This window comes from Urocitellus parryii, chromosome 8 (assembly GCF_045843805.1).
Source record: "Urocitellus parryii isolate mUroPar1 chromosome 8, mUroPar1.hap1, whole genome shotgun sequence".
In the NCBI taxonomy this organism is placed as follows: Eukaryota; Metazoa; Chordata; class Mammalia; order Rodentia; family Sciuridae; genus Urocitellus; species Urocitellus parryii.
The window spans coordinates 154,226,072-154,253,961 of NC_135538.1; the positions used below are offsets into that span (position 1 = coordinate 154,226,072).

Genomic DNA, 27,890 nt, shown 5'->3' on the forward strand with positions numbered 1-27,890 from the left:
ACCATGGGATCAGGGCTTTAATAGTGGAGGTCCCAGAGTTCTGCCTGCCCTTCTGCCGTCTTAGGACACAGCTTGAGGTTCAATGTTCAGTGAACAAGGAAATGGATCATACTGGACTGCTTGGCCTAGAACAGAGGGCAGTATCTTGTTCGTAAGCAACAAACAGGTGGCTCTAGAACCTTTTGCTGTAACAGTGCTAGGGGACTCAGACACTAGCTTTCTTATTTTGCCAGTCTGATGGGTGTTATACAGTTCTTCATTGCTGTTTTCATTTGAATGTCTCTGAATACAAGTGAAGTCAAAAATTTTTTTCTCCATTAAAAATCTGAAGATTTGGGCTGGGGATATGGCTCAAGCGGTAGCGCGCTCACCTGGCATGCGTGCGGCCCGGGTTCGATCCTCAGCACCACATACAAAGATGTTGTGTCCACTGAAAACTAAATAAATAAATAAATATTTAAAAAATTCTCTCTCTTTCTAAAAAAGAATCACAACATTAAAAAAAATCTGAAGATTTTTCTTCAATTTAAATTAAAACACTCAAAGCATATTTTCTTATATAGAACTATTGCTTGTAACCCCTCTTTCAGGCTACTTATGTAAATGAAAATTTTAATACAGCTTCTCTCATTTTCCATTTCAGAAAGTACAGCATTTTGGGCTGGAGATGTGGCTCAGCGGTAGCGCGCTCGCCTGGCATGCGTGCGGCCCGGGTTCGATCCTCAGCACCACATACCAACAAAGATGTTGTGTCCGCCGAGAACTAAAAAATAAATATTAAAAATTCTCTCTCTCTCTCTCCTCTCTCACTCTCTCTTTAAAAAAAAAAAAAAAGAAAGTACAGCATTTTAAATGTATTCAAGATTTATTATTATTATTATTATCAGCAAGGATACCTAAATAAATTCAGTTTTTTACATCTTACAGCCTCTTTCCTGATGAGAGCCTATAAAGAAACAGAAAGAGACAGAAGCAAGCAAGGTGCAGGGGTGAAGTAAAAAGGGCACTACTCATCTGAGTGGCCAGCTTTATTTATAAAGGAACTTCCTTTATTCCCAGAAGCTGAGTGTCTGAGACTAAGATGGAAGCTGATAAGACCCTAGAATAGAGCCTCCTCACCAAGGACAGCAGCTAGGCATTGAGCATGTATTAGTTATCTGACTAGTTTCAGGGAGAAACTGTAGAATATTCCAAGTGTGGAGAACAGGGTGCCCATTACCCTCCGGGAGTTGGCTCACCAGAGGAATGCTCCCTTGCGTGTTTCCATGGCCCACATCCTTGTAAGAGCCATGGCAGTGGGGAGTGCTTCTGGCAGCTCCCGTGATGAAGCGGAAACCGCCCTGAGCCTGGACTAGAGTGTGTGGTTGTAGCTCTGCTTGCTCCTGTTGAGTGCCTTTCAGGACCTCGGCACTTCTGGGGAGCATCAGAGCCCTGTGAGCATTAGTTTTCAACTCATATTTCCAACATCATTTCTGCCTCCTAGATTGATGCTTCATGGATTCCATGGAGTGTCCAGAATTTGAAGAGAAGTGTGGGGGAGTCTGCCTGGTGGAAAACAAAAGCTAACAGATTGCCAAAGAAATAAGATGAGCTATTTGCCTATGAGATGAGCCATAAAATTGACTTGTTTATGTGTCAGTCATTGAATTGGATAGCTTCCTAAGTCTTAACCAGTGACAAGAGTTAAACCCCAGTTTAGTCTCATCAGAGGACTTGGGTTTGTTTCTCCAGCTCTCCTAACCCAAATCCGGAGAGGAAACTAACGTGTTCTCTGGGGCATCGATCAAGGCACTGTCTCATATCACCTCATTTAACCTCTAAAACATCTCTTAAAGAAAGGGAAAGACCTGTTTTGTAGAAAAAAGGAGAGTAATGATTTGCAATGGCTTTTCTTATTTAACAAGTAGTAGGACCGCTAGAGATGGTACCTCTGACAGGTAGTTCAGGAAAATGGCATTCAAATAATGAAATCCACTGTGAGTGATGGGTTCAGAGCATGCTATCCCAGGATTTGGGGTATTTAAAGTTGCAGGAACTTGAGTAATAGCACATGCAAGAAGGATTTCTGACCTTCCCTTGAAGTCTTAAGTACAGAGGAAAGGAATGACAGAGAGCCACAGGACGCCCTCTGGTGAGCTGGCCTTGGTAACTACCCCCTCTCCCCCAGCATGCAACATTCCAGTTTAACTGCTTTGGGTCCAAATGCAACAGGTTCATTTCATGCTTTGCTGTTCTGCCACTGAGGCTTATTTTAAAACTGATATCCCCTTCCCCCACCTCTTTTCCCTCTTCCCCTCCCTAACCTTGGGGAATCAAGATCACTTTTCTTCCCATCCTAGGCCAGGTTATCTGTCCTTGAGCTTATGTACCACAGGAATGAAGTGATTTAGACTTCAGGGATGGCCCCAGGTCTAAGAAATGCTACATGTGAATTATGACCCATGACAAAGAACAGCTTAGAATGTAGCCTTTGAATCCCCTCTTTAAAAGTCCTGTTTCCCATGACAGGCAGAATCACAGCCTCTGGGCTAGAAGTCCCCTGTATTTCTCCTTTGCTAGCAAAGCAATAAGACTTCTTTTTTTCTTTTCCTTACAATGTGTCCTCATTATTGGATTGGCATGAGGACTTATATTTTTTTGGTAGTACTCATTGCCTTAACAAGACTGTTCATACAAAATTTACATTTAATACATTTGCATGCTTTTCTCTCATGAATCTTTTGTTACAGAAGCTCTGGCCTATGAATTTAAGTAGAAGGAAGATATTTCTCCTCCCCTGCATTGGTTTAAATTTGTGTGGGATGTAGAAAAAGGAGAACAATGATTTGTAATGGCTTAGTTAACAAGTAGTAGGACCACTAGAGATGGTACCTCTGACACACAGAAATTCTTCAAAAACTGGAGGGTGCAGCCATAATGCCTGGGCCCACCTGCACCAAGAACATTTTGTGTGCCAAGCCCCCCTACCCCTGCCCTACATGAATGAGCTATACCCTAACTGTGTGCCTACCTCACAATGTTCCTTTAATAGATGTGATCGTAAATGTGGGAAAGCTTAAAAGAGACGGGCATGAAACAATTGTTAGCACTAACAGGGCAAGGTCAGAGAGGCTTCCTGCACATGCAGTCTCTTAACTGAGTTAATTCTTAGCCAGTTTCCTTGGAAATAGCAAATTGGTTGATAAGTCAATATGTGTTCACAGGGACATTGATTTCTTGGAGTCTTACTCATTTCTAAGTGAACTGAAAAACATAAAGTAAGGTTTCTTTCTCCTTCAAAGCTGCTAGCCAGAGGTGCTTACCTGCACAGCTGCTCTGCCTGAGAGGCCACAGCTTGCCTCCTCCTCCTGAATTCTTAGTGTGCTAGGCTGGTTTTCAGCCTCTGGATAGCAACACAAATAAATCCTGCAGATTCCTGGGAAGGAAAGGAGAGGTCTGCTGGACCAGACGTCCCTGTAGCCAGGGACCAAGCTGTGGGCCCTCATCCCACCTGGGCTACTTGATTCTTTAGGATGACTCCTGACTCTCCTGTCTCATCAGTTCCTCACTGTGAAACAAATTACTAAAAAGTGTAGCAGCTTAATACAGCAAGTTTACTACCTCTCACCTTCTGAAGATGAGGCACACAGTGGTTTAGCTGTGGGGGTCTAGCTTGGGGTATTTCAGGAAGTGCAGAGTCCACTTGTTGCAGGGGCTATAGTCATCTGGGGCTTGACAGGGGCCAGAAGTGGCTCACTTCCTGGCTATAATTCTTTGCTGACTGTTGAAGGCCTCACTTTCTTACTAGGCAGGCCTCTCCAAGGGGTTGCTGGAGGGTTCTTCCACATGGCCCCTGGGGTCCAGAGCATCTAGACTTAGCCAGTAGGAAGTACAGTGCTTGTCATGATCTAGTCTTTAAGCCGCGCGGGACTTTTTTTTTCCTTAGAAGCTCATCTCTAAATTCAGGGTACATGCAGGGGACTGGAATTAGGCTCCAGTTTTTGAAGGAAGGAGCATCAAATGAAACCATAATTTCTAAGTTCACACTTAAGTGTGCATTCCATTTGAAACAGCAGACCTCAGAAGACTCTAAAATCCCAGCCAGGGTCCTTGAAATAGAGCAGGAAGACCTTTGTGTGGGCCTGTGTGTCTGTCTTTTCCACTGAAGAAAATCAGGCCTTCTGCCCTGGCTATTGATGTCTTTCCCAGAATGGAATCTTCTGTTTTCCTAAAGCCTTTGGAGGGCTGAGCTGAGCAATCTGTGCCTGAGTGATAGCAAATTAGCAATCCATCCTAGAAATAAAGCAGCGAGCAAAAACAACAAATCTTTGGTCTATAACTTGCATCTTCTACAGGGGGAAAAAAAAAAAAAGCAAAATGTAACTGTTACCACTTAGCTTCACAGATGTCAGGCAGCACCTGGTCTCCTGGGTTAGGACTTCATGCAAGTCAGTCATGCAAGGGTCCAAGTCTTTAGAAGCTTTCAGTTGCCCCAGGTGAGACAGGTCTGTACCAGGTGGTTTCCACTCTGGCTTCTGCCTGGTAAATCACTAGTGTAGCATCAGGTGATTGGCCTACAGTTAAGATGGCCTAATGCCCCTGAATTGCCTCTCAGGCACATGGCTGCACTACTAGGCTCCTGCAAATAAGACCAAAGGCTAAGGCGCTAACTTTACAACATCACAGTCTTAGCATGGGAATGCACATTTCAGAGCTTTATCCTATGAGGTTATCAGGTGAGTCACTGCCAGACAAAACGTCAGTTCTCGTGGGAACCAGAATGCTCATTTGAACACGACCATGTCCTTCTTTCTGGTGACAGTGGTTCAGCTGGCTCTGCTGAATTCAGGTGTGGTTCTTTCAGGTCAGGAGTGACGATTTAACAATCACAGTACTGGGTAAGAGAATATGAGACCCACCTGTTAGGTAGCTAGTTCAGCCCTGAATGGAAGAGCAGGAAAGGAGTAAAAACCACAGGGAGACTTGTCTGACAGATAAGCACCTGGAAGATGGGGCCTGGAATGTCAAACCTCCCTCACCCACAGTCCCATCTCAGGCAGGAGGATTTCTAGTCCAAGACCAGCCTCAGCAAATTATCAGAGCCCTAAGCAACTTAGTGACACCATGTCTCAAACTGTAAACTAAAAAAGGGCTGTAGCTCAGTGCTAAAGTGCCCCTGGGTTCAATCCCCAGTACCAAATGAACAAACAAAAAAAGCTAATTTCAAGATCAAGTTGAAGTGGCACCCGGTTTCTCCACAGAAAAGCCGTCTTCACCATGGCTGATTTGGGGACTGTCAACAAGAGTCTCTGCAAGAGTCCCATGTAGATAAACTTCCTATTTTCATGTCACCCTGTTTACTAGGCCACTGGCCGAGAAGATACCAGCACTCCAGGTGCTGGACACCCCCTTACTAGTTTTTCACAAATGTATCAGTATAGTACTTTGAAGAAATGTGCAAACCAGGCCTCTGGCCTTGAGCTGGGCTTCACAGAGATGTCTACATTTTTAAGATAAGTTACAATTGGGCTCCATGGTAACAGCTGGCAGGGGGAGGAAAGAGTGGAGAAGAAGCTCTCCCCTTCTCAGGTGTTGTCCTTGAAGGGTTAACTTGCCCAGAACAATAAAAGGAAAAGCTGCTTTTATGTGAACTTCTGAGCCCCTCCCCTTATACGCTGGGTATAAAATCCTAAAACTCCCTGAACTTGGGGTTCAGGGGATTGATTGATTACAGCAAAGGCTGTACCCTCTGAACCTGGCTGCAGGCAAATAAAACCGTTTCCTGCTAGCTTCATCTTCGATGCATTTGTCCCTACAACAAAGTCACAGCCTCCCAAGTAGCCTGTACCCTCATCACAGAAACCTGACACAAACCCCCATCACCCTGGCAACCAGAACATCAAGACCCTCACACAGAAAGCTTGATGGTAGCTGTTCAAAGGGTAGGTAATAAACTGATTGAAGGGGCAGGAAACTGACAGGGATTCTCAGTTTTCTTAAAAATTCCAATTCTGAACATTACACCATCCTATCTTGGAGAAGGTCCATGCAGCTCCCAGGCTGTCAGTCCCAAGTAAAGATGAGGACTTGGGTAGGGTTCTGGAAACCTCTGGGAATTCCCAATAAAACTGGAGGGCACCCCATCCCTCTCCTCTCTATAAGGACCACTCTTTAGTCTCGTGCCCGTTATTGAGGTACGTAAAACTTCCTCACTTCATCTCATAAATCCGGGTGGGATGGGTAGGACATTTGGGGGTGCCTGTTTCCTGAAAGGTGCCACCCCCTAACATACCTAACAATCTCACCTCCCAGGAACCTGGAGGGACAGTTGTCCGCCCCCCGACTATGTAGCACTCACAACCCGCAAGATGACCTATTGGCAAAGCCTACCTTGGCGGAGGAAGCAATCATCCTTTGAAAGGACTCCTCAGCGGAGTGCGGTAGTGACTCCTGAAGCTGCGGCCGAGGACTAGCCCAGTTCAGGGGTAGCCTCAGTATTTCAGCGAGACCCTAAGCAACTTGGCAATAGCTGGGGATGTGACTCAGCTCCATCTCCAATAGCTCCCCAAACAAAAGAAACCCACTTTCCACAGTTGCCTACGTACTACATACACAGCCTAACTCCAGAGCCAATGTGAAATTGACTCTTACGCCCTTTGGAGTAAGGTTCACCGATTTTAGTAACGAAAAATACCTTGTGGTGCCGAGGATCTTCTCACGTGGGCTACGAGGAAAAGACCAAGCCTAAGTCAAGGTGGAGCAGCACTGTCACTGAGAACTTTGGTGGCTCTGAAAAGAGCCTTTGGGGAGGTGGCTAGGAGCCTTGAGTTCACGCCCTTTCCCCGCGGATGCGGCGCGCCAGCTGGATGTCCTTGGGCATGATGGTGACGCGCTTGGCGTGGATGGCGCACAGGTTGGTGTCCTCGAACAGCCCCACCAGGTAGGCCTCGCAGGCCTCCTGCAGAGCCATGACGGCCGAGCTCTGGAAGCGCAGGTCGGTCTTGAAGTCCTGCGCGATCTCGCGCACCAGGCGCTGGAACGGCAGCTTGCGGATCAGCAGCTCGGTGGACTTCTGGTAGCGGCGGATCTCGCGCAGCGCCACGGTGCCGGGCCGGTAGCGGTGAGGCTTCTTGACGCCGCCGGTGGCCGGGGCGCTCTTGCGGGCGGCCTTGGTGGCCAGCTGCTTGCGCGGGGCCTTGCCGCCGGTGGACTTACGCGCTGTCTGCTTGGTACGAGCCATGAGTAATCACCAGAGCCCTCAGGAAAAAGAACTGAAATGGGGCTGCAAGGACCTGAATTTATACTGACGATCTCATCCTGATTGGTCAGAGCTGTTGCAGCTGTAACTTGATTGGCTTCTAATTCAATCTTTGTTTCTTACCCCCTCCTCCGAGCCGTTTTCCTCTGAGCCATTTTTCTCTTCTGAGAGACTTATTTTGTTTACGGTTTCAAGCAAATAAGATCTAATGAAAATAGAATTGGAATTGGAATTCGTGGGAGTCAGTCTAAACTGTTCTTAAACCAAAGCATTTTTTGAAGCTTTGTTTCCTATTTCAGATAAATTGAAAAAGTTACGAGTAGAATGATGCAATCGTTAGTATATAAAAGTGTTTCATAACTACTTTTAACGATTGTACCAAAGCCCGAAAAAAAAAAAGTTTGAAAACAGATTGGCACAGTGGCTGGCTCCTGGAACATGAAAACTTGTTTGTCTTGCCTGGTGTGGGGAAGTAGTGGTTGGGGCGCGTGGGGCGAAGGGTTAGAAATGTGCTCGACTGTGATACCAATAGTATCTGACATAACTGAGGGTCATGAAGTCAAATGGTTGCTTGGTTCAAGGTTCCCTTACTATCCGCGGAGTGATGTTTGCATTGATGTATACTAAGGTCTTTTACAGTAAATATAAGCAGACCTGAAAGGCCCTTTGTTAGGAAGGAATTCTAGTTGACTATGAGACCATCAAGCTCTCCTATAAAAAAAAATCCTGAAAAATTAGTCATCTTAACATCACACTCACTGCGGCAAATCACAAAAATGCTTATATAACGACCCGGAAATATTTAGAGCAAGGGGACGATATAGAATGGGAGGGGGGTTCTATTCAAAGTGAATCTTCAAAGCACTCTTCTTGATCTTACTACTCCAATATGCTTAAAACATAACCGTGCACCTCTGACATTCAGAGAATAAAGTGCTGAGTTCTTCCTCAGAAACGGTGGGTGGCTCTGAAAAGAGCCTTTGGTTTTAGGAAGGTTAGGTTATAGGGACTTCACTTTCCCTTGGCCTTGTGGTGGCTCTCGGTCTTCTTGGGCAGCAGCACAGCCTGGATGTTGGGCAAGACACCGCCCTGCGCGATGGTCACTTTGCCCAGCAGCTTGTTGAGCTCCTCATCGTTGCGGATGGCCAGCTGCAGGTGGCGCGGGATGATGCGCGTCTTCTTGTTGTCGCGGGCCGCGTTGCCAGCCAGCTCCAGGATCTCGGCCGTCAGGTACTCGAGCACCGCCGCCAGGTAGACGGGCGCGCCGGCCCCGACCCGCTCGGCATAGTTGCCCTTGCGCAGGAGACGGTGGACTCGCCCTACCGGGAACTGCAGGCCAGCGCGGGAGGAGCGCGTCTTGGCCTTGGCGCGAGCCTTGCCACCCTGCTTGCCGCGTCCAGACATGACGTGTGCGCTCAAACTACACCAAAAACGCGTGTGAAAAGAACAAAAAAACCCCACACACTTTATAGCCACTTTGGGCGCGAAAAAGAAGCTGAGCCATTGGCTGAAGTTGTAAGTTCATTTTAAATATTGTAAACGCAATTTCTAAAACACGCATTTTGATTGGACAATACCGAGCCGTGAGCTCCATATATCCTCCAATCACAAGTTAGACTCTGCTGCTAGTTGAGTTCTAACTAAGGAGGACTGGACCCGTCTCGTAGTGATTCTCTTTTGGTTGGGTACTTAAGGTTTCCTGTACACGAGCCAGTGGAGTCCACCTCGGTCCCCACGAGGGCTCCAAGGAGGTGCGGAGCAAGGCGCCCAAGTAGGATGGAAAGAATCGCGCACGAGTTCTGGGAGATCCAGGCCACGGTGCGCCTGCCGCTGCCCAAGTACACCACCGCCACGTGGGCTCTCCAATGGCTGCCTGTACAACAAAGGTTCTCTTCAGAGCCAACCACGCTTCCACCGAAAGTAGCAGATACATATTTATTGTTTTGTTTCCTTCAGTGAAGCTGGGAAGAATCCGCAGGGGCGGCAGAGCGTAAAAAGCGCTGCAAAGGTCAGGCTTACAGGCAGTGTCAGGTTAGTTTGTGTTCCCTATCGCGTTCGGAAAAAGTATTGAAGTTTTCTTTTCTGCTACAATAGCCAAAAATCGCTTTTGGCAACGTAATTAATTCACTGAACTCCCGGAAGTAGCAGTACTTGAAAAACCCCGCCAGGGGTTGCAAATTGTCACGGAGTCGTGCTTTTCAAATAAGTTATTTGTGGGGGCTGGGATTGTGGCTCAGATGTAGAGTGCTCGCCTAGCAAGCAGGAGGCACTGGGTTTGATCCTCAGGACCACGTAAATGTAGAATAAAGGTTTTGTGTCCACCTAAAACTTAAAGAATAATTTTTTTTTTAAAAAAGGAGTTATTTGGAAGGTAAAGTTAAGAATTGTTATTTGCGCCCGTTTCGCATAAGCTCTGCAGTGCTGCACATATGCGAGCTGAAATGATTTGCATCCAAGCGCAACAGGCCGGGAAGCTCCTTCAGGTTAAAATGTTGAGCAAGGAACCCAGCAACGTTGAGAAGCCACTTTCTTAGAATCTTTAATCAGGAGATATGCATTTTGCTGGTTCAGAGAGGTAGCTATCAGGCTGGGATTTGAGAGTCCATGATTTGATTATCAGCAAAAGAGGTTGGAGAACTAGTGCATAAAGAACAGGGATCCAGCAAGGCCACAGAGGTAGGCAGAGAGCCAGACGCCATGGCTTGCTAGGAGTATTCTGGAGACTTTCAGTGCTTGATGTAAAATTCCTCAATCTCTCCCTCCCCAGTATCACAATGGTGCTTAAATTCTCCTTTCTGGCATTTCATAGTATTAATACCCTCTGCCACCGTGTTATCCTCTCTGCCATAGAACACTTGTATTGTAAATCCATGTTCTACCCCCCCCAGGATCTCACCAGGGACTCCAAAACCACCATTTAAGGCTTCTTTCTTGCTCTGTCTTCGCTTTCCTTGAAGCTATGGGTTGCGTTCTCTGTCTTGTCAGTTCCAGGCCACAAAGAGCCCCAAAGTCATACTAATAGCCAGCGGATCTTGAAAAATGCACGGATTTATGCTTTACTTTTCTAAAACAGGGTTTCCTCCCTCAGTTCTGCGCCGTCATTCAGGCTGGACGCACTGGGACTGGGGACAGTCCTCGGAAGAGCTGCCTTCCTAGTGTTCCTGAATTTGTAGGCCTCACAATTGTCACCTCCCTTCATTCTTTGCTTTCCGGGAAGACTGTGGGAAGACTGTTCCATGCCTTCGAGGGATGAACCTCCGGGAGCCGGCTGGAGAAGACTTATTGCCCTCTTCTGCCATCGTGTGGTAGAAGACAAGCGCACGTCCAAGGCGCTGTTCTAAGGGGACTGAGACCATCTCTCTGTGCCGCAGTCTGCACGTTAGAGGAAGGTTTCCACGGAAGGATTGAAGTTTAAGCGTGGAGGAGGGGAGGCGAATGGGGAGGGCAGGGGAGTGGAGGGAGAGAGGGGCCGTACTGTGGTATGATCAAACTGTCCAAAACAAAAAACAAAATTGTATCCTAAAATAAATGAAAATAATAGGATCATGCTTTCTAGTTCTGGCCCTCAAAATAACAAATACCTAAATATTTCCTATAGACCTAAACACTGACAAAAAACAATGATCTTCCCGAGTTTTGTGAGGCTGCTGTTGGAAGGTTTGTCATGACTTGAAGTTTAGATGTGAAGTGTCACCCAAAGTGTGAGAGAATGCAAGGAAGTTTAGAGGTGAAATGAATGGCACCTGAGTGTCTTAACTGAATCAGAGGATTAATCCTCTGATATGAATCAACTGGGTGGTAATTGTAGGCAGGTGGGGTGTGGCTGGAGGGAATAAGTCAACAGGGGCATTTTTTAAAAAAATTTTTATTTGGGGGGTGTTATGCTCCAATTCGGGACCCCCAAAAGACCACCAGAGACCAAGATCGATGTAAGCAGCATAGAGGCATGTATTGCGAGCTAGCTGGGTCCTCCGCGCCCGCACACACACAGCAACTGGTGACGCTGAGAGGCCAGGGTTTGCAGCAATTTTATACACTCTTTGGGGAAGGCAGGGACTTCACATACATCATAGCATCTCTTAGCAAATCATCAACACCACGAGAAAATCATAAAACAACTCTAAAACATGATTAGCACATTCACTGGTGGGAACAAGTTGGGTAAGGGTGATTGGTTACTATAAGAGGGAGATTTGTTTGAACTGATTGGTTTAAACTGAGAGGGGTGAACATGCTGAACTACATGGTTTCCCAATGAAGCCAGATTTAAAGTTAGGTAGTCAGTGTAGTTAGGTAAATCGGGTCTAATATCGAGTGAAATCTAAAATGGAGGCCATGCTGGGAATGACTCAGGGAAAACAGGACAACTCATGGAATGTTAATAAAGTTCCGAAAAGGCCCTAGGCCAAAGTCCACCTGGAAGAAATGTTAATGAACATCCCCCAACAGATTTGAAGACAGCCCATCCCAAAGAAATGTTAATGAAGCCCAGGATACAGCCCCCAACAGATTTGGAGATAGCTCATCCCAAAGAAATGTTAATGAACAGCAAACTTGACTCGGAAATGACCAGATTACTCCTTTGTCCCAAACCCTTCCCACCTACATTCCATCACTAAACCTATAAAAGGGGAGACAACTGCACTTCCACGGATTCCACCTTCTGGGTCCCCTTCTTCCTCCGGGAGAAGTCTTTTCTTCTGTCCTTTAATAAATTTCTAATTTCTACTCTGGCCTTGCCTCGGCGTGCTTCTTTGGTGTTATTCTTCAACATCAGGGAGCAAGAACTCGTCACCGGTCAACAGCGGTAACACCAACACATAATCAACCACCATAAACTACTGGGAGAGTCATCTGGCATCCCGGGTACTTCCCTGTCTCATGCTGATTGGTGGCTGCTGGGGGGTTGGTATGGGTCCCCACCTAGCCTGACTGAGTCAGGAACACCTGGCCCAGCAGATCTCTCCAGTTACTTGTAGATAAACAACTTATCAGGGTGGGAATGTGCCTAGGAGTGCTCTGTGGGTCTTCCAAGGACAAAGGTCATGTCCCTTCCTTGGACAGCTCTGAGGTAGAGGCTGGTTTTTCAGGGGGGTGTTATATTTTGTCCTTGGTAAGCTGAGCTATATTTCTTCTTCCTGGTGCCATGTCCTGAACTTCTTTCCTTCTCTACACTCCTCTGCCTTGATGATCTGCCTCACCTCTAGGCTCAGTGAGATGGAGTTGGCTGTCTATGAACTAAGACCTCTGAAACCATGAGTCCCAAATAAACTTTTTCTTCTATAAAATTATTCTTTTTGGTCACAGAGGCAAAAACAAAACAAACAAACAAAAAAACCACCTAGGCTAAAACACCTAGGGGCAGGATGATTGTGTGACCAAGCTGAAGTTTTTCCACGGTGACCTGGCCAATGTAAACTTGGAAACCTCAATGACTGGCACATTTTCTTTTCCTTTTTCTCGTTAAACATTATTGTTCTTATGTTCTGTTTGCTCTCTTGCCTTCTTTGCAGGTAGACTTTTTTTTTCAAATATTTGTGAGTCCTCCTTTGACAGCTCTACTGCCTCACTGTGTCTAAACATCCTGTTAAAACTCCTGTGTTAATTCAGCAAGGTTGACAACACTGTGCCACAAGCTGGGTGGCTTGAACAGCAGTTATTTTCTTGCAGTTCTGGAGGATGGAATTTCAAGATCCGGGTGTGGGTAGATTCAGTTTCCTCTGAGGCCTGCCCCTGGCTTGCAGAAGGCTCCCTCTGGTTGTGCTCTCTTGGACTTTTCTCTGCACATTTTCATTTGTGTCTCCTGGGTCCTATCAGGTTAGGCCTCCCCCCTAATGACCTCATTTAACCCTGATCACCTCTGTAATGAAAGAGGGTTTCTGTGCTGGGGATAGAACCCCAGACCTCAAGCATGCTGGGCAAATGCTTCACTCTTGAACCACACCCTTAGCCCACGAACTACCTCTGTAATGCAGGGTCTCACTCCACAGGCCGTCAGGAGCCATTTTCTTTGAGTGTATACAGAAGTGAACTGAAGTAAAAATTAAAATTCTCAGCCGCTGACAGCAAGAGGTGGAAATAGTGGAGGGTGTGGGCATTGCTGCATTTGGCTTTTATTTTTCATTTATTTTATTTATTTTATTTTTTTATTTTTAATTTTTTAATATTTATTTTTTAGTTCTCGGCGGAGACAACATCTTTGGTGGTATGTGGTGCTGAGGATCGAACCCGGGTCGCACGCATGCCAGGCGAGCACGCCACCGCCTGAGCCACATCCCCAGCCCCTGGCTTTTATTTTTAATTGACAAATCCGTTGTGTATGTTAATGGGGTGCAATGGATGTTCTGATATATGTGCACAATGTGTGTGATTAGCATATCAGTCACCTCTCACCTCTGTCTCACTGTGATGTAGTCCCCTCTGCCTGAATTCCTTTGGTACCATCTCTAGAACTCCCTGCCATTTCTTTGTGATTGATGCCTTCTTTTTGTCTTACTGCTTCCTACAGTCTATTGAAATAAAGTACAGGATCTCTCAGATTAGGCTTAAATCAGCTATCTAATGAAATCTAACGGGTCACTGATCTAGTCTTTTTTTTTTTTTTTCTGAGAGGTAGGAAGAACCAGTTGTTTTTGTCTGGTTTAAAGAAACATTTTGAGTGGGAAAAGATGTCAACTTGCATCTTATAGGGCAACACTTTTTTTTTTTTTTTAGAAGCAAGACTAATAGACTAAAAGTCAGTGACAGACTTTTAGCTTGTTATGTTTGTTTTTTGCTATTTTGAGATAGGGTCTCACTATGTCGCCCAGGCATTCCTCAAACTCCTGGGCTCAAATCATCCTCCTGCCTCAGCCTCTTGCGTAGCTGGGACCACAGGCAGGACTTTCATGGGTCATGAAAGTCTTCAGAAGTCTGTGGCCTTTGAAAATCCTTCACCTGAAATATTAGCAGCGGGGTCTATCTTCTGTCCCTCTGCAGCTGGGAGGAAGTCTCTCAGCACTAGGAGGCCTGTGTTTTCAAGGTGAGATGTTCAAGAGTCAACTTAGTGCTTAGATAAAAACAGACTTCAGCTGAACACTGGGATGGAGAAGTAATAGGGAAGAACAGGACTACTAATAAAAGGGTCTGAGTCATCACTTAGTTACAAGTGGACAGAGGAGACTCTAGGTAGGTACACTGCCATGGCGGGCAGAGCCTCCAGAAATGAGCTAATCCATGGGGGTTTGCATCTTTGATTGTCCTTGATTTAGTAGACTATTTTACAACTCAATAGAGGGAGAATTTAAGTTGTAAAAACAATTGATAGAATACGAAATTATTCCAGGTGGAGAGTGTAGAAAGGAAACAAGGCAGACATGGAGTCTCAGTTCCCTTTTCTCCTCCAAAACTCACAGAAACATGCAGTTCTCAGTTGGGAGCGTATCAGGCCGCCCTAGGAAATTCTGAGATTGGGAAGTCTCCATCGTTGGCATTCGCAGTACAAAGTGGGCCACTGAAGACTACACTTTGAGGAAGCAGAGGCTTGAGTTCCGTCTTCCAACCTGCTGCTTGTAAATCCACTTTCTGTGTGATTTACTGGTCTGGTCTTCCTGATCCCCTTCACCTCAATTAAAAGTGATCTCTAGAATGTCTTCCAGCATGAGTCTCCTCCTCCCTGTGGGTCAGTGAAACCATCACAACAGATGCAATAAGATGACATTTGTTTCAGTTTTTGGAAGAGTGCTATACGAAGAGAATGTGTTTTGAGGCCTGTGGGCTGGCTCTTTTCAAAATGGTACATTTATACAGCTGTACCCTTTTCATTTCCATGTTTACCAATAGGAAACTACATAAAGCCAAGAACTAGTCCTTGTAGGAATTAGGAGGTAACAGAGTTCCCTACATTAAAATAGTATTCTTTATGTAGTCACAATGTCTTTGAAAAAACTAAAAATCCATTACTTGAATAAGTCCCATGAATAAATAGGAAATGATGGTTTATCTCGCTTGGCAATTATTGAAGGCAAATTACATGTGTCTTTGGAGATCTATGAGATTAAAAATCTTGTCACGGAGAAGTGTTTTAAAATTCAAGACAGATGGTAATTGTATTGCCATATGTCCATATTTAGGCCAGACTGAAAATGGAGTGGGACAGATAAACATCAATGATACAGTTGCCCTAAGAAAGTGGATACAAGTCTGGGGATGGAGTTGAACAGTACTTACATATCAAGAATGGTTGTTCTTCTTCATTAAAGTATAAAATAGATTTGTAGTCAATATCATGATATTAAATAATAGATTAATTCTGTGTGGTCCTTTTTGTATTCTTCCATAGTTTTTTAAAAATTAAAAGACAGTGAGGGATAACGTTGAATACGGGTGTCCAATGAATTAGACATTGTAGTTTTTAACTAATATTAAACAAAACAGAACCTAAGATGTGCCAGGTGGCACCAGACCTTGTTCTAAGTACAATGAAAAACTACAGTGTTAAGACACAAAGTCAGTCCTGGTGAATTGACTTCCCATGGGGAGAAAATACTAAAAGAGTAAACAAAATACAGTATATTAATAAATGCCGAGGAGGAACATGGCAGGGATTGTTGGGAGAGCCATTTTACATAAAGCTATTTTCTTTCAAGTGAAGTGGCAGGAATTTACTTCTGGCTCACAGTATGATAGGAGCAGAGATAGAAATATTCCCAGTGATGGGTTAATATTAATCTATCGCGTCGCATTTCTTAACCGAAGTCTGCTTTCTGAAACGTGTATTAAAATTTTAGAAGAATTTTTGGGTGAAAACATCCTTGAAAAGGCAAGACGAAAAGAAAAGGTTAGCAGAGGATGGTTTCGATCCATCGACCTCTGGGTTATGGGCCCAGCACGCTTCCGCTGCGCCACTCTGCTGCTTGGCCGCGATGTTAGATAATAGCGCCTTTATCATGTCCACAGAAGGGCTCCCCGCCCCATCCCACCTTCAGCTACTTGCAAGCGAATTGTTTGTCCTGGTTCATTCCTAAATAAAAGAACCCAGAGGGCCACTGACTGGAAACATCCCAGAGGAGAGCAGCTTGATGTTCCCGCAGGAAACTAGCCCTTTTGCATGCAGCCTGCTGGCTTCCTTCTCCGTGAAGAAGCGAAGTGCGCCAGCTCCTAGTGGGGAAGCAATGGCGAGGTTAAAAAGCACAAAACATTAATCTGCATTGGCCGGGAATCGAACCCGGGCCTCCCGCGTGGCAGGCGAGAATTCTACCACTGAACCACCAATGCTTCGCTGACGTCCTCCTCTCATGGTACTAAGAATGCTTGCTTTGCCTGCTTTTTTTTTTTTTTTTTTTTTTTTTTTAAATCAAACTGTTGACATATTTTCCTTTCAAAAAAGTAAGCTTCAGTAATTTCACTTTTACTAACAGAGCTTCAGCGGCCCTTCTTTCTGCTTTCTCAGGGAGATCCCACTCACTATGAATTGAAAGCCTCAGGCAGCGACAGAGGTGGGCTCTCGGAGCTGGACCGGGTCCAGGCGGATCGGTGGGGGAACTTGCGGTGCCTTGAGGCTCGCGCGGGGTCTCGGGGCCGTGGGGGCGGGGTCGTTAGGGTCAAGGGGGTGCTCTGCGCGTCGGGCCCTCAGGGTTGTTGGGGGCCGTGCGCGTCGGGGCCCTGAGGGTCGTGGGGGGCTGCGCGTCGGGGTCCTGAGGGCCGTGAGGGGGCTGCGCTTCGGGGTCCTGAGGGTCGTGGGGGGCTGCGCTTCGGGGTCCTGAGGGTGGTGGGTGCTCTGCGCGTCGGGGTCCTGAGGGTGGTGGGGGGCTGCGCGTCGGGGTCCTGAGGGTCGTGGGGGGCTGCGCGTCGGGGTCCTGAGGGTCGTGGGGGGCTGCGCTTCGGGGTCCTGAGGGCCGTGGGGGGCTGCGCGTCGGGGTCCTGAGGGTGGTGGGGGGCTGCGCGTCGGGGTCCTGAGGGTGGTGGGGGGCTGCGCGTCGGGGTCCTGAGGGTCGTGGGGGGCTGCGCTTCGGGGTCCTGAGGGTGGTGGGTGCTCTGCGCGTCGGGGTCCTGAGGGTGGTGGGGGGCTGCGCTTCGGGGTCCTGAGGGTCGTGGGGGGCTGCGCGTCGGGGTCCTGAGGGCCGTGGGGGGCTGCGCGTCGGGGCCCTGAGGGTCGTGGGGGCCTGCGCGTCGGGGTCCTGAGGGCCGTGGGGGGCTGCGCGTCGGGGTCCTGAGGGTGGTGGGGGGCTGCGCGTCGGGGTCCTGAGGGTGGTGGGGGGCTGCGCGTCGGGGTCCTGAGGGCCGTGGGGGGCTGCGCGTCGGGGTCCTGAGGGTCGTGGGGGGCTGCGCGTCGGGGTCCTGAGGGTGGTGGGGGGCTGCGCGTCGGGGTCCTGAGGGTCGTGGGGGGCTGCGCTTCGGGGTCCTGAGGGTGGTGGGGGGCTGCGCGTCGGGGTCCTGAGGGTCGTGGGGGGCTGCGCTTCGGGGTCCTGAGGGTGGTGGGTGCTCTGCGCGTCGGGGTCCTGAGGGTGGTGGGGGGCTGCGCTTCGGGGTCCTGAGGGTCGTGGGGGGCTGCGCGTCGGGGTCCTGAGGGCCGTGGGGGGCTGCGCGTCGGGGCCCTGAGGGTCGTGGGGGCCTGCGCGTCGGGGTCCTGAGGGCCGTGGGGGGCTGCGCGTCGGGGTCCTGAGGGTGGTGGGGGGCTGCGCGTCGGGGTCCTGAGGGTGGTGGGGGGCTGCGCGTCGGGGTCCTGAGGGCCGTGGGGGGCTGCGCGTCGGGGTCCTGAGGGTCGTGGGGGGCTGCGCGTCGGGGTCCTGAGGGCCGTGGGGGGCTGCGCGTCGGGGCCCTGAGGGTCGTGGGGGCCTGCGCGTCGGGGTCCTGAGGGCCGTGGGGGTCCTGAGGGCCGTGGGGGCCCTGCGGCTCCTGACCCGGCTGCTCGCTGCGCCCCGCGTTCCGGGGCGCTCCTGGACTCGGAGGCGACCTCCGACGAGCGTCGCTGGCTCCGGAGCCGAGGGCGCCCGGAAACCCCCGCGCGGACTCCAGGGTCCGGAACTAGAAGCGCCGCGGCAGAGGAGCCCTGGACGCTCCTTCAGGCACAGGGAGAGCCAGGGCTCTACGGACCCGTTGGCGAAGAGATGCAATCGCGAGGCGCGGAGGTGAGGCGGTGCGCGGGGTGGGAGAGCTGGAATCGCTGTGGAGGCGGTCGTGCTGGAGGCCGAGTGCCCGAGTGCCCGGGTGCCCGGGTGCCCATTGCCCTAGTGCCAAGTGCCCGAGTACCTGAGTGCCGAGTCCCCGAGTGCCGAGTGCCCGAGTGCCGAGTGCCCGAGTGCCCGAGTACCTGAGTGCCGAGTCCCCGAGCGCCCGAGTGCCCGAGTGCCCGAGTGCCCGAGTGCCCGAGTCCCCGAGTGCCCGAGTGCCGAGTGCCCGAGTGCCCGAGTGCCCGAGTACCCGAGTGCCGAGTGCCCGAGTGCCGAGTGCCCGAGTGCCCGAGTACCCGAGTGCCGAGTGCCCGAGTGCCCGAGTGCCCGAGTGCCCGAGTGCCCGAGTGCCCGAGTGCCGAGTCCCCGAGTGCCCGAGCGCCCGGGTGCCCGGGTGCCTAGTGCCCGAGTGCCTAGTGCCCGAGTGCCCGAGTCCCCGAGTGCCGAGTCCCCGAGTGCCCGAGTGCCGAGCGCCCGAGCGCCCGAGTGCCCGAGTCCCCGAGTGCCCGAGTACCCGAGTGCCGAGTGCCCGAGTCCCCGAGTGCCCGAGTGCCCAAGTGCCCGAGTGCCCGAGTGCGGGCAGCTCTGGAAAAGACGGGAATTCTGACGTGCGGTCGAGGCTGTGCTTGCGGTTTACAGAGGCGCCGAGACGTCGAGCGGCAGCGGTGTCTGTGCGGCCACCTCCCGCCAGAGTCCCACTGCGGCCGAGCACAACTCCGCTCCCAAAGGAAAAAGGGGCGGGGAAATTCCCCAGAACTTTTAGAGTTTCAAAAACTATTGGGAGACAGAGGAAAATAGCATCCCGCTGTCTTTTATGAAAGTAACCATAAAAATCCTAAACTAAATGGTGGGGGAAAACCCAACAGTTTCAAAATTAAAAACATGCTTAGTGGAAAGCGCTGTTTAGAGAATGCAGAGACAAGGCACAGAAGGAAGTGTAAGTAGCCTACCTGACAAGGATGTCATCCAAAATGTGTTTAAAAAGATTGACTCAGATTAGGGAGAGGTTACTTCAGAGGATCCTTAGGACAGGGAGAGAGACCGTGGCGGTAGGGAGAACACCCTAGTTTTGGAAGCGTCAAATAAAAAACAAGTCTCAGCTTGGAAGCAGATTCAATTCACAGTTCCTGGTCCCAGAGAGAAAGGGACTCTGTCCATTGGAAGGGGGACTAGTGCAGCAACGGCAATTTGTGCCTGGCCTTCCTCTGACTTCTCCAACCCTCATCCTTCCTCCCTGACAGCAGCCACAGAGGCCCCTTGTTCTGTAGTAAGGCCTGACTGCATGGCTCCCTCTACTGGTCAGTCAGAACGAAGTGCTTGCTAACTGTCTTTCCTTCAGGTACTGAACTCTGGCTTCTCTTGTCCTGAGCCATTGCACAGTCCCTCTGAGGCTAGCAAAACAGTCCCTGATCTAGGAGTTGATCATGTCATCTTTTCATTTAATTTCCTCACACGTGATTTTTTCTAGCAGGGGCAACAAAAGAGATGACCCCTCTCCTGTCCATCATAAAACACATAGGCTGACATGTCCACAAGAAAAGGCAGGTTTATAAGAGAAAATAACAAAGTTATCTGATATAGGTTTTAATTGGCATGGGAACTTTCAGAACTATTCTGAAAGTCCCAGGGTGAATTATTTTTGTATAAAGCATGGACAGCCATGTAGAAATGTGATTGTACAAAGAAAAGGTATGAGCTGAAAGGAGCAAACTGAAGGGGAAACCCAACAAGGCCTGACATATAGTCCAGCAAGGAGTTGGGCTGAGCTTCAAATAAAACCGATGTAAGACAGCAATAAAAAAACCAGTGAGGTTACATGTGCATATAGAGAAGTCCTGCACAGAAAGAAACCTCCCAGGACAAGAGGGCAAGTGTGGAGAAATTCTCTGACTTCTCCTACTCTTCCTTACTTCCCCATAGCTTGAATTTTGGATGTCACACAGCTTAGTAGTGTGCACCAGTAGCTTTGCTGACACCTAACCATGGGGTCACAATAGTAGTGGTCACTTTTTTATTGTTTTAAGAAATGTGGAGGCCACTTCATCCATTTGTGGACCTTCACAACTGTCTGATGGTGGCCTTCTGACACCAGAGGGCTGAAAGCTCCTCCCTCAGAGCATGCTGAGGCCACCATCATCTGAACTTGTGGCTTATGAAGATCCATGTTCGATTCTGCAGGCGCAACCCCCAGATACTTCACTTTCTCTGCCTCCAGTCTGTCCCCATGCCTCAGACCACTGGCTCCTTTGTCCTACAAATGCGCCTGAGTCATATCCTCATGGAGGCCGATTTGACTTGGGGCTCCCATCTCCCTACACCTGATAAATAATCCATTTCTCATCTGTAGAACCCATTGGTTTAATGGTTGGCATCCTGCTCTGCCTGGGAAGCTGTCGTCTTTGGGTAACAAAGACCCATGATTGACACTCATACAGCACCCAGAGCTACAGATAGGAAAGGGGCATCAGGTGGGAATACAGACCAACTGGAGGAGGATGAAGGGAAGAAATGCACAGTGACTCAGGGTTGACTTATGCAGAAGACTGTCCCAGGTAACAAAAGTGGCTGGAACAACCTGCTTCCTGACAGGTATGTTTGCTAATGTACATTTTCTCTGCAAAAGGGCAGCTTTTCAGAGCTCCTCCTGAATCTGCAGTCTGTTAAAACATGCCACAGGAGTGTATTTTGGGATAGCACACCAGACTTCTGCAGTCATCTTTTGGGGAAGTGTGTCCTAAGCATCCACACTGGCAGACTGTACAGCTATAGGAAAGAATGAAGTCCTGTCTATTGGAGATCATGTGTCAAGTATGCTAAGCCAGGCACAGAAGGACAAGTACTGCACATCTCTTAGTGGAACAAGAACAAGTCCATCTCACAGGAGTCGAGAGTAGAGTGGGGGAGTCAGAATATAGAGAGAATGGAGAAGCTGATCAGTGGGCCCAAGTCAGATGGGGCCAGAGGCTCTGTTGTGATGCTGCACAATAGGATGACTGTGGATGACAATTATGCCCTGCACATTTCACAGAGTGGGAAGACAGTTCTTTGATTGTCTTCCCCATATAGAAGTGACAAATGCTTGAAGAGATATGTTTAACCTGATTTAAACACTACCCAATATATGCATGTATCAAAACACCACATGATAGGCCATTAGCATACACAGTTTATATTTTATCTAATCAGTTTAAATAAACTTAATTTATAAAAATAAAAGAATGAAGTCTATATTTTATAGACAGTGTATACTGGGTTTGTTTTTATACAATCTGGAACATCCCCTCCTCACAAAATGTTAATTTTATGATGGGCTGTCGAGTTTCTCATGACTAAAACACTCGAGGTCTCTCCAGGTGAACTGGGCTGTAGGAAATAATCACACAAGAGACAGAGAAACCTTTTTCTTTGGGTCCTGTGATGGCTTTTCTGACCTTAATGGTCCACAAAAAGAGAGAGCAGAGCGTGTTTCCGCGTGCGCATGCTGAGCCCTTTTATTGGGGAGAAGCCATTCAAATGAGGCCAGGGGTCAGGTTTCAGGGGCTGAGTCTAGCTTCCTGATGTCCGCTGTCAGCAGACTGACTGACATCTAGGAAGGCCACACCCAAAGGCAGAGCAAGAGAAGGGGACACACAAAGGGAGTTTCCATGGAACATTCTATCCCAAACAGGGCAAAGGGGCAGGATTATAAAGGAATAGGTGAGTGTAGCCCAACCCCAGGGTAGGCCTACTCAGAAGACTGGCCTTGCTATCAGAGTAGGGGAAAAGGCTGAGTGAGAGACTACAGTGACCTTTCAGATCCCACGGTGCATCAGGACTGGAAGGCGTGGTAACTCAATGTGGCTCCCCACAATGGGCTACACAGTTCTCAACAATACAGATGGTATAGTGTGTTGAGTGATGCCCTCTGCCCCCCAAAAGACATGTCTACGTGGTAATGCCTGTGATCTGTGAAAGTTATCGCAAAAAACATTGTAAGGAAGTTCAAGGGGAGGCATTCATTTAAATTATCTGGGTGGATTCTGGATCCCATCATGAATCCTTAGGATACAGGCAGAGGTTTGACAGAAGTGCCCAAGGAAGAGAAGACTGTACCCTTCCCCACAGGTGAGAGTCAGGTGGCTCCAGGGAAGAAGCACCCAAGGAGCACAGAGCACCCTTCAGGGCCTGCACTTTCTCCTCCATACTCCAGCCTGAGTATGGCCTTGGCTGACCCTGGATTTCAGACTGTGGCCTCTGGAACTTAAAAAAACTAAGTTCTGGTGACTTAAGCCACCATCATGTGGCAGTTTGCTTTAGCAGGGAACTAATACCATTGGTTACTTCACTTGATCCAAAATTTTATTTTATAGAAATTATTTTGATATCTAACTGGATTCCTCTTATATTGTATTGGTAAAGCCATGGGCTTCTTGGTTGGAAGGGATCTTACAAGCTGTGTAGCCCAGTTTCCTCCAGTGTTGAAATTATATCTCCACAGAGCTGTCTGCCCACCAAGTCATTCCGTGTTTTCCAGGGCTGACTTGTATGTGCAAAGTCAGAATAGCTTTCCCAGCCCTTCTCTTACATGCTGCAAGGGATCACCTCAGTCTGACATTTCCCCCAGGTTTGATTATAGCTATGGTTTTCCCTACCTGTATCGGTTCCTTTGATCATTAACAGGTTAAATGATTTTGACAAATTTGATTTCACTGTAGGAAGTTCCTAAAACAGAATTTAAAGAAGAAATGCATTGTGTCGGTTTCTTAACTCAATCTTGGCGTTCCTTTTTCCCATATGCCGGAATTCTCAACTGTTTCATCACAGTGTGAGTCCTTCACTATATCACGCTAAACAATCTGTCAATTTTCACCTATTATTTAGAAATGTGACCTTTATGAAACAAACTTCACTGTGCTCATGACCACCCTTGGTGCTTGGTGCTTGGTGCGAGCCACTTGCTCTGCTTGGCCTAAGCATTCCCTGCTCCACATGGACACACCCAAAGCTCCAGAGCTCTTTTGAAGTATGGTGGTCTCACTCCATGCTTCAGCCACGGTTCTGTGCTGGTGTTTTAGTTTTGTAGACAGCTCTTAAATGCAAATCTCCAAACCAACAGCTTATCAGCCTCTGATTATCAGCACCTATTCCCAGGTGAGACCCTCGGGGATTCACTGCCTGTCCTATTTCCACGCCCTGCAGAAGGTACAATGAAGTAAAATGTCCATATTGAGTCATGCTAAATTCCACCTCTTTCTTCATTGCTTTCGTTTTTTAAGTTCTATTTTTAGATTTTATGACAACATTTCTCTCCCTTTAGTGTTATTTTTAGCTTGTTGAGCCTGTCCTCATTCAGTTCATGCCATGTATCACTAGATGCCCATTCTAGTAGGACAGAGATGTATGTCTGTGGCAGTAGGGCTTCTTTCCAAGGCCTAGTATTGTATTTTCACTTTGAGTAGGGTTTCACAAGCAGATGGGAACAAACAATTGTTCTATCATCTTGATCATCATTGCTCCATATTATGCAAAAGCATGATGAGAAATTTTGCAAACTCTACTCAGAAATCAACCATGTCACACACACACAATATTCCCTACTGTAATCAGTCTGTAGCTTCTAAAGCACTGAAATTTAGATTTTTGTTGTCGTTGTTCTAAATGAATCTAGAATGGAGTTCAGTGATCATGTATTTATTTACAAATTATTTTATTATATATATTTATAAATATCTTGATAGCAAAATATTTATGGAATTTTGTTGTGAATCTCTTTAAAATTTACTAGTACACAATATATTGAATCAATTGTTCATTTTAGAAAACATAAAAAGAGTGAACTGAATTTTAGAAGTCCTCCAAGGGACTTGGATGTATGTCACAGTGTTAAGATAAATCATGGCATTATAGTGAGGCAAAATGTCATTTGTTACTATAAGATGTTGAGGAAAAAATGACCTAATGGTGTTTCTTAGTTATTGCATTTTCTGTTTTTGATATATTTGGTGGAAGAAAGCATTGGAAAAAGAAGGATAGTAAATAAGCAGTTAATTGCAATGCAACATATCACACAATTAACCAGGTAGTTAACTAACCCAGCTACTAACCCAGGAGGCAGTTGCCAACATGCAGATATTTCCTTCACACTTTGATGAGTTCTAAAGTCCTAGTGCAAGAAAAACAAGTCACAGTCCGTGCTCCCTGAGGGCTGAGTACTGAGCTAACTGCTTTCCTCCTAGAAGAAGATCATTGAACATGCAGTGGATGTGGTTATGTGATGAGCTACCCAGACTTCACGCAGAAAGAGAATATACACAGTAGGAGAAATCAGAAAGAAAAGTGTCAGGAGGCAGTGACTTGATTCGGATGTGAGCTGCAGCTGCAGTTTTATTTGGTGGATGGGGTGGGATGGAATTTCAATGCAGGAGAAGTGGAAAGCACAGAAACAAGACTGGGAGAGCAGAGTGAAACTCTGGGAAAAATTATCATGGATTTTAGTATTGCGAATAATGTTGCAATTTAGGCTAGGGCTACTGACCTTGTGTTTATAATCAAGAAGGGGCTATGGGTAGCTTTATAGCCTTCTGTTAGATTTGCAAATGTCTAAAGGTCAGCGTGCGTGTGTGTGTGTGTGTGTGTGTGTGTGTGTGTGTGTGTGTGTCTGTGCATAAAAGCATTTTATTTCTGGGGGAAGAATTTCTGGGCTTTTAATTTAATCTCAAAGAAGTCCAAGACTCTTCTCCAAATATACTAACCAGGGTTTATAAAGCTTGAGAATGTAAAGATTTAAAACCACAGAATTTGGGGGAGTCATAAAAGACTAGTTCTCAGGACCACCCAATAAACACACTTAAGCAGTAGAAACAAATGCAGTTCTCCATGGAAGCCTTTCATTTGCAGATCACCATGATCTTCTTGAGAGTAAAGCAGCAGAAAGGACTGAATTAAGCCATGTGAATCCTCTGGCCTTTATTAAGGCCTGCCATCAGGTATCCCTTACTTGTTTATTAAGAAGGCCCTTGAAATCAACCTTTTAAAAGCTCCCTTTACCTCCTTGTTCCTAAGGGTGTAGATGATGGGGTTCAGCATGGGTGTGATGATTCCATAGAAAAGAGACACCATCTTCCCCCGGTCCTTGGAGGTGGGAGATGGCGGCTGCAGGTACATGTAGATGGCAGTGCCATAGAAAAGTGTCACCACAATTAGGTGTGAGCCACACGTCCCAAATGCCTTTCTGCGACCTTCTGTTGACTGTATTCTCAGCACTGCTTGGACGATGAATGTGTAGGATATGAGGATGAGTGTCACGGGTATTAGGAGAAACAGCACGCTGATGAAGAACAGCTCAGCCTCGTTGGCTGTCGTGTCAGCACAGGACAGCTTGAGCAGCGCAGGCACCTCACAGAAGAAATGGTCCACTTCTCTGTGGCCACACAGTGGCATGTGGAGGGTCCAGGTGGACTGCAGAACCGAGTTGCTGAAGCCGCTAACCCAGGAGGCAGTTGCCAACTGCAGGCAGAGCCCATGGTGCATGATAACCGAGTACCGGAGTGGCCGGCAGATAGCCACAAACCTATCAAAGGACATGACGGCCAGCAGAAGGCATTCAGTGGAACCCAGGGCCAGGAAGATGAAGAGCTGCGCCACACAGCCACCATAGCTGATCACCTTCCTGGTGCTGCGGATGTTCACCAGCATCTGTGGCACAGTGCTGGTGGTGTAGCACAGGTCCAGAAGTGAGAGATTGGTGAGAAAGAAGTACATGGGGGTGTGGAGTTTAGGATCCAGATGAGACACAAGAATTATTGTCATATTGCCCAAGATGGTCAAGACGTAGGAGACCAGGAACACCACAAAGAGCGGAAGCTCTAGCCAGGGTCGATCTGAGAAACCCAGCAGGATGAACTCCTGTGGGGCACTCTCGTTAGCCCTGCTCATGATAAATGACCCGACCTTTGGTTTCCTGAAATAAAAAAACATCAGTACATTAATAAACATATTCTTATTGATCATGTCAGTTAGCTACTCATTTGGCTGGTGACTTGCACAAATTTATAGATTGATCATATTAAGAATGTGAAAAAAATTGGTAAAAATATAAATATCTACTTGTTGAGGTATTTCAAAAATTGACAATTTTGTAACAGCTTCTTAGCAAGACGACTTTGAAAGTTAAAGCATATCAGCGATGTCTACATTCATAGGGCTTTCCCTTGGTAGTTCATTGTTACTCGGTTCTCACTGCTTTCTATCAGGCAGATTAAGATGCTATTCCTGCCTTTCCACTGGTTCTAATTTATCCTCAATGCCTATGAGATTCCTTGGTTTGGGGATTAAATTGTTTAACCTCCCCTTTCCACTATTCGTGCCCACCTCCCAAATGAATGCAGATAGGCTCTTCCTAGATAGTTATCAGATGTAGTTTAAGGAGACACACTCTTCTACTTTTAGAAACTGTGGAACTTGTACAGGATGATTTAATAACATGGCATTTGAAATTGTCAGGCCTTGGGTCAGACAGTTCCCTTTCAGGTTAGTTATAGTGCTCTGGGAATGTTCTGGTCCTCTGATCTTCAGGCTCCTCATTTGTTTTCCTGATATGTAGCATGATTGCACACTTCTTAGTCCAGATGCTGCCCTCTAGAACAGGGGTATGAATGAAAGAAAGTGCAGTGATCCAAGGAACGAGGGATTATGATGTTTAGACCTTCAGATTTCCTGGGTTGCCAGTGGAAAGGGCGCTGCCTGATGAAACTCACTTTCCATTCTTCATGTAATATCCAGTGATATCCAGAAGGCAGGGACACAGGGACCAGACCTAGCCATCAACCTCAGCAACAGACACACAGGAACCAACCCCAATCATTAGCCTCAGCAATAGGGTCATGGGGACCAGGCTCAGCCATCAGCTTTAGGAATAGGGACACAGAGACCAGACCCAGCTATCAGCCTCAGCAACAGAGACACAGGGACCATCTGTGGTGAAGTACAAATGTCCTCCGTACATAGTGCCCAGGACAGAGAAGTGCTGTGGTCTGCAGAGGAGCAATGCTCCTATGGGAACTGTGATGCTCCTGGCAGAGACCGCTCAGAGCCTAACCCTGAAGGTCTAGTATGCCAACTCTCCCAAGGAAGTCTCAATGGCAATTAAACTATTTTATTAATATCAGAGTTTATATTATTCAGCTTTGTTCACATTTACCCAAAGGTGAGCAGTGTGTGTTTTAATTTTTCCTACTTACTATAGAACTGTCAGTCCCCTGAAAAATATCCTTTGACCTCGTCTGAGATATACAGACAGATACAGAAGTGATGTCCCAGTGTATCTCTAAGAGAGAAGGAGCTACTAAACATAAAGGAGGAAAACAGTATCAGCCGCATGTTGGATGTAAACAGAAGGCTACCTGGAGCACTGTGAAGACAGTCTCACCCTAGGAACTGAGGTGGGTGTGTAAAGCCAACTTGACTTTCAAATCTGCCTTTTCTTCCCCCACTCTTTAATAAGTGTGTGTTACTTTAGAAATTTT

At 47.4% G+C, this 27,890-nt stretch overlaps 3 protein-coding genes and 2 non-coding genes across 5 annotated transcripts; all 5 read right to left on the reverse strand.

Annotated features, from left to right (window-relative positions):
- Positions 1–6,808: 6,808 nt before the first annotated feature.
- On the reverse strand, positions 6,809–7,221 carry LOC144256526 (histone H3.1). Its single transcript, XM_077801594.1, has one exon. It carries the CDS (start codon positions 7,217–7,219, stop codon positions 6,809–6,811), a length of 411 nt encoding a protein of 136 aa, XP_077657720.1. The 5' UTR covers positions 7,220–7,221.
- Positions 7,222–8,248: 1,027 nt separating this feature from the next.
- LOC113201012 (histone H2A type 1) lies at positions 8,249–8,641 on the reverse strand. Its single transcript, XM_026414580.2, has one exon. The coding sequence runs from the start codon at positions 8,639–8,641 to the stop codon at positions 8,249–8,251; it is 393 nt and encodes a 130-aa protein (XP_026270365.2).
- A 7,416-nt stretch (positions 8,642–16,057) lies between these two features.
- Trnam-cau (transfer RNA methionine (anticodon CAU)) lies at positions 16,058–16,129 on the reverse strand. Its single transcript has one exon. It is a non-coding gene; the product is annotated as a tRNA-Met (tRNA).
- A 292-nt stretch (positions 16,130–16,421) lies between these two features.
- On the reverse strand, positions 16,422–16,492 carry Trnag-gcc (transfer RNA glycine (anticodon GCC)). The gene has a single exon. It is a non-coding gene; the product is annotated as a tRNA-Gly (tRNA).
- Positions 16,493–25,359: 8,867 nt separating this feature from the next.
- Positions 25,360–26,301, reverse strand: LOC113201043 (olfactory receptor 2B2-like). Its single transcript, XM_026414609.2, has one exon. It carries the CDS (start codon positions 26,299–26,301, stop codon positions 25,360–25,362), a length of 942 nt encoding a protein of 313 aa, XP_026270394.1.
- Between the last annotated feature and the right edge of the window lie 1,589 nt (positions 26,302–27,890).